Raw genomic sequence first — 9555 nt, 5'->3', positions numbered from 1 at the left:
CTGACTGATGTTAAGAGTGTACTTTCAGATATTTATAAAACTGTGCCATTTTACAAACAAATATATATTTATATTTATCAGTCTGGCGAGCAAACAAAAATTTACTAGCCAATGGCGATTCAATTGTCAAGGTGTTCGTAGAGGGCTGTGTATATAGTTTTAATGCTATAGCCTTTGACAATATATTTAAAGATGTGCATCTTGGGTTTGTTGAAACCACAAGCAGTTTTGTCTTAGCCAGGTTGAGTTGAAGGTGATGGTCCGTCATCCAACAAGAAATGTCTGTTAGACATGCTGAGATGCGAGCAGCTATCGTCGGATCATCAGGATGGAATGAGAGGTAGAGTTGAGTGTCATCAGCATAGCAGTGATATGAAAAGCCATGTTTCTGAATGACAGAACCTAGTGATGCCATGTAGACAGAGAAGAGAAGTGGTCCAAGTACTGAGCCCTGTGGCACCCTATTATCTAGATGTTGCGACTTGGACACTTCACCTCTCCAAGATACCTTGAAGGACCTATCTGAGAGGTAAGACTCAAACCACTGGCGTGCGGTTCCTGAGATGCCATTTTCCAATAGGGTTGACAGGAGAATCTGGTGGTTCACCGTATCAAAAGCAGCAGACAGATCCAGCAAAATAAGTATAGAAGATTTGGAAGCTGCTCTTGCCAGTCTTAGGGCTTTAAAGAAATATGAAAAGACAATCGGTTCAGTGTGCCGCTTGAACTTAGGGCTACAGTGATCGGTCACGACACATTCAAAATCCACAAAACTGTATTTATTGTTTGAATTTCTTAACCATTTGAAAGCTTAGACTTTTTAATACCAGAAGTAACCTGCTCTGTCTTGTCTGTCAGTGCGTTGTCAGTTTTCTCTTTGCTCCGCAATGTATTTTTTACTGCGTGAGAACGTGTAGTGTGAGAGCGGCATTGGTTTTTCAGAGATAGAAACCGTATCTAAGGAGGGTGGGTTTTTGCGAAGGGTCAGTTGTCTCATCACTGATTTGACAGAGTTGTCTCTTTTTTTCCCCATATTTTTGCTTCGTGTTTTTGTGTATAGGGCCAAACTGTTGGACGTTCTGTGGGAAGTGGTGGTCCCCGTGTTACAAAGTTACCCACAACAGCACCCCCTGCTGGTGAGGAGGAAACGGAAGCATGGCGACAGAAACGGAAGAAGCAGTCAGAGCTCTCAGAAGCAGTAGAACGTGCTCGCAGACGGCGTGAGGAGGAGGAACGCCGCATGGAAGAACAAAGACTTGCTGCATGCAAAGAGAAACTCAAACAACTTGAGGAGAAACGACGACCTTCAGCTACAGAAACTACTAAACCAATTACACAAGCTCATTGTGATCACCAGGAAGTGACTGAAACTGTGCCTAAACAACCTGCTGAAACTCCACCCCCTCAGCCTCAACCACCACCTTCCCCTGCACAGCAACCCTGCCCTCCCATGCCAACCCATGAAAGGACAGAGCCCACTGTGGAGGAGGTGCCACAATTTGTTACCCGACAACCTAGCCCTCCTGTCCATAGCACTGCCCCAGAACCCCAAAGCAAGGTTGATACTGCTGTAACAGAGGAGATGCATAGACGGGTGGAGAGACAACCAATGAGAGACTACTTCAGTACTGAGGAGCCCAGAGGTAAATGTAAATGGATGGGGGAAAAAAATCATAAAGGTATTAAAATTCTAAAGTGCACTAAAAAGTAGTTTGGGGTGCAATTGATTTGATTTTCTGGCACAGTTTACTGTTAATCTGAAAAAAGAGCATCTTAAATGAGATTTATTTGCGTTTTTGCATGCTGCCATCATACTTGTTACATTTTCGCAGAGGTTTGTCTCCAAAAATTTTTTCAGCTTGTATTCTTTGTATCAGATAAATGCTAATGCCTTTATGTTGAGGTGACAATTTGATTGTAACTCTAAAAAATCAAATGGTTCAGCTGGAGTTTATGCCCTTGTTAATGACTTAAACTTACCTTAATTCAGAGCCTAAAGTACAAAGTGAAAATAGTACAGTTGTGGTAGGGTGTCAAAGCTCTGGTTTGGACCAACCTAAGCAAGTGCGACAAGAACCTAAATTAAGCTCACCTGGTTTGATGCATATATTGAATATTTGGATGAACTTTTCCTGTAGTGTAGCTCAAACAAAAGAGCATGGCACTAGCAATACCAAGGTCATGGTTGATTCTTTGTCGCTTTGGATAAAAGGATCTGCCAGGTGTACACACGTTTTTGTTTTTTTTCTAATGCAGTGTGCTAGTTTTATATAATTTTTTTTTTTTTTCATCCCTTTCAGTTGAGGAGCCTTCGTTGTCTTTATCCAGACTGGATCATTCTGTTAGTGAAGATGCACCTCTTCCGTCTCAACTGGAAAATGAGGGAGACCCTGGGACTGCTGTTCGCTCTTCTGTCACCTCTGGATACTCAAAACAGTTCCAGAAGTCTTTACCACCAAGGTTCCTTAGACAACAGGTGCTCACACATTGTCCTGGCTTTAAGAATCAATGTTAGTTTGAACCTGGATGATAAAAATGGGAACTAGTATTATTTGTAGTAATTCCTGCTTTACTGTAATGTAATTTTTATTCTCTTAAATTCTCCAGGAACAGCTTAAACAACAACAGTGGCAGCAGCAGCAACAACAGCAGCAGCAGGGTGGAGGGGGTCCAGTCTCTCCCTCAGGGGGTTCAGTTCCCCCTCAGCACAGATCCTTATACCAACCTCTCGGCCCCCACCACCAACACCTTGCCTCAATGGGCTTTGACCCACGCTGGCTAATGATGCAATCTTACATGGATCCTCGTATGATGTCTGGGCGGCCACAAATAGATATGCCTCCTATGCACCCCGGTGTGTCTTGCAAACTAAAATTGTTTTCCTTCCTAGTAACTTGGTAACAAAACCAAGCACTGTAACACATTTACAAGATGCAATAACACTTCATTTTCACAATAATTTTCACTTAATGTTTTAATGTAATGCTGTTTCACTTCCTTAGTTTAGCCCTTTTTTTTTTTTTTTTTTAAAGAGTTCTATATCTGTAGTCTGTTATAAGTCATAATTGTTTTATATGTCAACATCAGGGAGAATGCCTCCTAAGCAACTGGTACGAAGAGAGCCCACAGACAACAGCAGCTCTGGATCAGACACTTTTGATCATCTGACCCGACCAATCCGAGAACACGGAGTTCCCAATGAGCCTCGAATGGTCTGGGGTTCTGACCCATATCCCTCAACAGAGCCCCTGCCCTCTTCTGCAACCGTAAAAGGGTGTGAAGATGGCAAGGAGACAAGGTGAGACTGCTTTGTTTTAGAGGTTTTAGATAAAAAAAATGGAGTTATTACCCCACTGTTAGAAATAACTTGATCAAGTATTAAGACCTTTTCTTTTCCCTTTCTCTCTTAAAATAGATTGGATGCTGGTCTGGAGCTGGATAGAGGTCTATCAGGTGTCTACCCTCAGGACCATAGCCCACTAGAGCCTAGGGGCAAGAGCGACTTCTTCAGGGATTCTTCTGAAACCTTGTCTGCTTTTAGTCATGTTTCGGAAGAGGTTCCAGGTCTCCTGCAGACTGACAGAGCACCAGTCATCTCTTCTTTTGAACCTGAGGAGGCTAACCTCTCTGGTGCAGATGAGGTTGAAGCCATTGGACAGGCTGTATTGAAACGGAGTATCTCTCAAGGCTCCAGTCACTCTCTGAAACTGGAAGAGCCCAGATTTGAAGGACTTCCCATAGTACAGAAAACCCTGGACTTCCCTGATACTGTGGAAAGACCAGAGGACAAGTCCAGAAAGGAGCCATTTGGACAAGGGTCTGTAATCAACAGCCGTTCCACGCCTCCTGTGGCTAATGATGGTATGCACAAAACCGACAAGCTCACTTTACCTGCACCCAGCAAGCAGAAGTCAGAGATGCGCTGGGGATCCCGTGGATCTGGATCTGGAAGGAGAGAGGGTCCCGGAGGGGAGCGGCCAGTGAGGAGATCTGGACCTATTAAGAAACCTGTGCTGCGAGACATGAAGGAAGAGAGGGAACGGAGAAGAGAGAAAGAAGAACAGCACGAACGAGGGGAGCGATCCAAAAAAGAGGAAGCTGCACCCAAAGGTGCTGCTTCAGCTGCTGTAGAAGCATCTGATGGACCGAAGCCCTCTGGTGATGGGAAGAAAGTAGTGATAGAACCTGAAGTGGGAGTATCAACTGGTGGAACGAAGTCCAGAGATCTGCAGGCAACTGTATGTCCTACAGCCACAACTGTTGCTGAGGATAAACCAGACAACCAGACAAAATTTAATGCTAAACGTTCTGAACCCAAACTACCATCTCGCAAAGACTCCAATCTCCCACCCAGAGCTTACCGCAGAGACGAGAGGGAGCGAGACAGAGAACGAGACCGAGAGAGGGACAGAGATGTGGAACGAGAGAAGGACTGGCCTTCTGATTTTAAAGGCCGTGGTCGGGGAGAGTACTATTCCCGTGGCCGGAGTTACAGAGGCAGCTACGGTGGGAGGGGCAGAGGTAGCCGTGGTCGGAGTCGAGGTGACTACCCTTACAGAGAGCCACGGTCACGCTCAGACTTGCCATTAAGTGCCACCGGGACAGCTAGTTTCCGCTGCAGAGAGGAGAGTGAAACCCGTAGCGAGAGCTCAGATTTTGAAGTCTTGCCTAAGCGTAGACGCAGACGAGGCTCGGACACAGACTCTGAAAGTGAAGGCAGAGAATCTGCCAGTGACACTGGACCATCAGATCGCGAGCCCAGCTCCAAACCGAGCAGGCTGCTCCATCGTGAGCTGCCGGAATCTCGCTCCTCTAAATCTGCCTCTGGATTTGCAACCGGAAATCTTTCTGAAAAACATGGGCCTCGTGATGAGGATGGGCGACCTAAACCAGGTTTTCTTTTAAAGGGTGAGGCCACACGGCGAGGCAAGGGAGGCTTGCACAACAGGCGAGGTGGTGGCAGGGAACGAGGTGGCCACAGATCTGTTCCTTTCCGTCGGGCCCCTGTTAAAGAGTCCTCACAGTGGCCCTCGAAGCCCATGGAGACCTTTCGGCCAGAGGAAGCAGAGACCTTGTGCACTGATAGCATCCCCTCTGAAAGACGGCACACCAAATATGACAACAAGAAAATTGGAGAGGGTGGACAAAGCTTACGGGAGAGGCCCCGGAGACCAAGGGCAGCCCGTCCTCCCAGACAGGACAAGCCCCCACGATTTCGGAGGCTTAAAGAACGTGAGGCAGCAGTGTTTGCTGGGGAAGCTACTCCTGGTGTGCCAGTACCTACATCGGTCTCCCCAATGCTGTCTAAAGCTCCTGGAACACTGGTCACTTTGCCAGAGGGGGTGGCTGATACCAGTACAGCACCTTCTCTCACTCCTGATGTGACTCCCCCTGAACTTCCTGTCACAGAGACGGTTGTTCCTGAAATGGGAGCCACCACTGTAGTTGCTGCTGGCAACAAATCACCTGACTTGTCCAATCAGAACTCTTCTGACCAGGCCAATGAGGAGTGGGAGACGGCCTCTGAGAGTAGCGACTTCAACGAAAGGAGAGAGCGAGAGGACAAGAAGCAGCTTGAAGCAGCCGTGACCGCTATCACTACTACTTCCTCCTCTGTGCCCACACAGATCTCTGGGGGACAGAACAAATCACCCACAGAAAGTGTGGCAATCTCAAAACGGGAGATAGCCTCGGCAGCCAAGAGGAGCTTCTCTAGCCAGCGGCCTGTGGATCGACAGAACCGAAGAGGAAATAATGGGCCTAAAACGGGTCGAGGGTACCCTGGAGGCAAGAGCGAGAGAAGGGGAGGATCTGGAGCCAAATCGGGACGGAGGGGGTGAGTCTTGAACTGTGTTGTCCCAGGAAGCAAAGAGTCTGAGTTTTAATTTAGCAGTTTATAGGTGAAAAGCGTCTGTTATGGTTTAAAGCAGGGCTGTTAAATTCAGCTCCTGGAGGGCCATTGTCCTGCAGAGTTTAACTCCAACCCTAATTAAACACACCTGATCCAGCTAATCAAGGTCTTCAGGAACGCAATAAACTTTTAGGCTTAAGGCGGTATAAGGCGGGCATTACTTTGCTTATACCTCGAGTACCCCGTCCTGCTCCGGGAGGGCCAATGTCCTGTAGAGTTTAGTGTAGAGCCTTAATTATATTTTAAGGCTTAAATTTCTGATGTTCAAATGAATCATTTAGTGGGTGTGCCTTACTTTAAGTGTGAGGTCAACAGTAGCAGGAGAGACTGTGGCAAGGCTGGAGCTCTGCTGCAGGACTTCTCTTCGCTAAATACGCAACGGGTGTGGGAGCACCACCTGAACCAACAACCAAAAAAGTGATCATAACACACACACAGAAACCCTACACACAAACACACACACATATTGATTACAATTTATTTAGGAGTTTATTAAAACTCCTAAACCAGGTAATCAGGATCTTCAAAATTATTTAAAACATCCAGATAAGTATACTGGGGCAAGTAGGCCCTCCAGGAGTGTGATTGGACAAATTGTTCTTCCTCAACTAATTCAATTTCAGAACAAAACTTGTGCAACGCCAACTTAAGATTACGTAAATGAGTAATTTATGCCTTGTAGAAACTGGCAAGAATTCTTCCATTTTAAACAAAACACTTCCATTTGAGGGCAACCCAGGCTATAGCTAGGGACCAGAATGAGGGTGAGCCCTTTTACTTGGACCACAGAGAAACCAGAACACCCTAACAAATGCATAGCAACATGCAAAGAACAGAACAGCCTCATAGCTGTCCACAGTTGTTTTAGGAACTAACAACTCGTTTTCTTCAGACACTGTAAAAAGCAGTTCTCTTTTATGCTTTTCTAAACTTTATTTCACGGCGATCACTTCTATTATTCAGCCATTTATTTATAATGGAGCCTTAGGACATTGAGTTCTGCTTCTTTTTTTTTTTTATAGAGCTTTGTTTTGATTTAGGTGATAATTGCCTTGACAGGGTCTTGACAGCCCTCCAAATATACATGTATTTTTAGACCGTCTCTCACTCTGACAACTTTTATCTTGCTGTTTTTTCCTCCAACAACCCTCAGATTCTAATTTATTATTGAGCTAATATTTTCTCTTTTTCCTGCAGTGCTGCTGCTCAAAATGCAGAGACCGCTCAGGCTAGTACAGGTCAGAAAGCTGGGAAAGAACCAGCTCCCAGCCGCCGGAAAGAGGAAGGAAAGCAAGCCGTCAAAAAACCCAAAGAAAAAGAAAATGCTTTGTCTCAGTTCGATCTCAACAATTATGCCAGTTAGTGTTCAAGACTTTTGTCTATATAAAATTTTTTGGTACACCTTGTAGTGACAATTTTTAATAGTCAAACTATTTTTAGTAACTTTAAGTAATACTTAGTAAAATTTTGGCTAGCAATAAATTACTTGTAATTACTGCTTCAATATTATTGTACTACTATTATTTAATAACAAAGTCTTACTATTGGTAAGCTAAATAAAATTGTTTGACACTTGTTTGTGTGTTTCTTTCCACCCTTTTCCAGGTGTAGTGATCATTGACGACCACCCAGAGGTCACAACACTGGAGGACCCTCAGTCTAACATGAATGATGACGGGTTCACAGAGGTTGTTTCACGGAAACAGCAGAAACGTTTGCAGGATGAGGAAAGAAGGAAGAAAGAAGAGCAGACTGCACAGGTGAGGAAAGGAGGGAATGGCTTTAGTCCAATGTATTGCATGCATTGCATCATGGCAGTTGGTACACAAACCAATATCTCATTTGAAGTCTTCTGTGTTTGTCCTTATGCTGTACAGAATTGGAGTAAAAAGGGCTCTGGAGAGAAGGGCAGGGGAGGTGGTGGTTCTAAACTCCCGCCGCGATTTGCCAAAAAGCAGCAAGGATTGGCAGCAGGACAACAGCAACCATCGGCTCCAGCTCCACAGACCCAGTCTGTCCCTCAGCAGCCTCAACCACAGCCAGCTATCTCTGTGTCGCAGCACAACCTGCCTGCCTCCAACCAGAGCACTAGCTCACCCCAGCCTCTTGAGGGCGCTGTGGCACCTCTGGCCCCCACGCCTGTAGACTTCCCTGCCAAGAGTCAGACACACAACCCCCTGGGTACAGAATTGTGGGAGAACAAGGTGGCTGGCTCCGCTGTTCTCTCCGATGTCAAGAAACGTAAGTTCCTCACCATGTTTACTTGCATTTTTAGTTCAAGAAACTTGTAAACATTAATAAAGAACAGGCCAGTGAGATTTTTCTTGACAAATATTTGTTCTTTGATTATTTTAACAACATATAGTGGCAGTTCTGCATCTGATGGTTGCCCTATTTGTCTTGCTGTTATAGTTGGACCTATCAGCCCTCCCCAGCCTCCCTCTGCCAGTGCCTGGAACAAACCCCTCACTTCATTTACTGGGACCATTACACCTGAGGTGAGAGGATATTTGAATTTTAAATAAGAATTAAAACAAGGCTGTTTTCCAACGTGCTATTTTTAGCTGGCTGACCAACACCATTTTGAATATTCTGAACTTTAAGTGGTGATGTTTTTGTGGGTGTGTGTTTTAGGGTGTGAAAGCGGGAACAGAACACCTTGAGCTGGGCATGGATAGCATCCAGTTTGGTGCCCCTTCTTCAGCAGGCAGCACTGACAGTGACGGAGTGCCCGCCCTGCTAGAGAAAACCTCTGACAATAAACTACCCGAACCCAAAGAGCAAAGACAAAAACAGCCTCGTGCTGGACCTGTCAAACCTCAGAAGGTAGTCCCTGCTTTTATCTCAAAGGACCAACATGCATTAGCATTTGCATCACATAATATATCATTTTCAAATGATACAGAATATTTAGCAAGATGTGGCACAGGACTTGATTTTATTATGGTTTGAATAATGAGAAAGGGGCTGTTAAATTTGCTGTTAAGGCAAAAGAGATATTCTAAAATGTGATAATTTTAGGGCTGTCAGTAGATTAAAACTTTTAATCTAATGAATCACACCCTTTTTCTGTGATTAATCGTGATTAATCGCACAATTCATGAAATTAAGCATAGACCATTTATCTTGTTTTGATACTTAATTGCTTGTAACTGACCTAGTTTACCACTAATAAAAGAACTAGGGCTGTCAATACGTTAACAATTTTAATCTAATTAATCACACCCTTTTTCAGTGATTAATCACAATTAATCGCACGCTTCATGAAATTGAGCATAGACCATTTATCTTGTTTAAAATGTTTATTTTGTCATCAATTGCTATATCCAGCAAAGTAAACCAAAAGATTAAAGGGTAATTCTCAAAAATCTGTATTTTCTGCAAGCTTTTTTCAAGATAAATTTCAATGTCTTTCCAAAAAAAGGACACCAAAGAACCAAATTATATAAGGAATGCTAAAAAAAAATGTATAGTATGTGTACAGTGCAACAGCAAAGAGCTTTTTTACATTTTATAGAAGTCAAGTTACGATACCGAACAGGATCACATGGTGATGCAAAAAAACCCTAAACCAACCGCCTACTGACTGCATATATCTACTACAGTTCACGGATCCATTCAGAATAACTAAACACAGCAACATA

General features: G+C 44.4%; 1 protein-coding gene across 2 annotated transcripts in view; it reads left to right on the top strand.

Annotated features, from left to right (window-relative positions):
- The window catches only part of prrc2c (proline-rich coiled-coil 2C), a 37833-nt gene that overhangs the window by 15114 nt on the left and 13164 nt on the right, over positions 1-9555 (top strand). For both annotated transcript variants that reach the window (XM_016461259.1, XM_016461260.1), the window contains 10 exons: positions 1061-1643; positions 2301-2476; positions 2608-2854; positions 3088-3298; positions 3416-5836; positions 7109-7269; positions 7517-7671; positions 7789-8152; positions 8324-8409; positions 8546-8737. In XM_016461259.1, the coding sequence (XP_016316745.1) occupies positions 1061-1643; positions 2301-2476; positions 2608-2854; positions 3088-3298; positions 3416-5836; positions 7109-7269; positions 7517-7671; positions 7789-8152; positions 8324-8409; positions 8546-8737 (4596 nt within the window). The remainder of the gene's footprint in view (positions 1-1060; positions 1644-2300; positions 2477-2607; positions 2855-3087; positions 3299-3415; positions 5837-7108; positions 7270-7516; positions 7672-7788; positions 8153-8323; positions 8410-8545; positions 8738-9555) is intronic.

Source organism: Sinocyclocheilus anshuiensis, unplaced genomic scaffold, assembly GCF_001515605.1.
Source record: "Sinocyclocheilus anshuiensis isolate Anshui unplaced genomic scaffold, SAMN03320099.WGS_v1.1 scaffold400, whole genome shotgun sequence".
NCBI classification, from domain to species: domain Eukaryota; kingdom Metazoa; phylum Chordata; class Actinopteri; order Cypriniformes; family Cyprinidae; genus Sinocyclocheilus; species Sinocyclocheilus anshuiensis.
The sequence above is the reverse complement of the archived record's forward strand: the minus strand, read 5'-3'. Positions and strand labels throughout refer to the sequence as shown.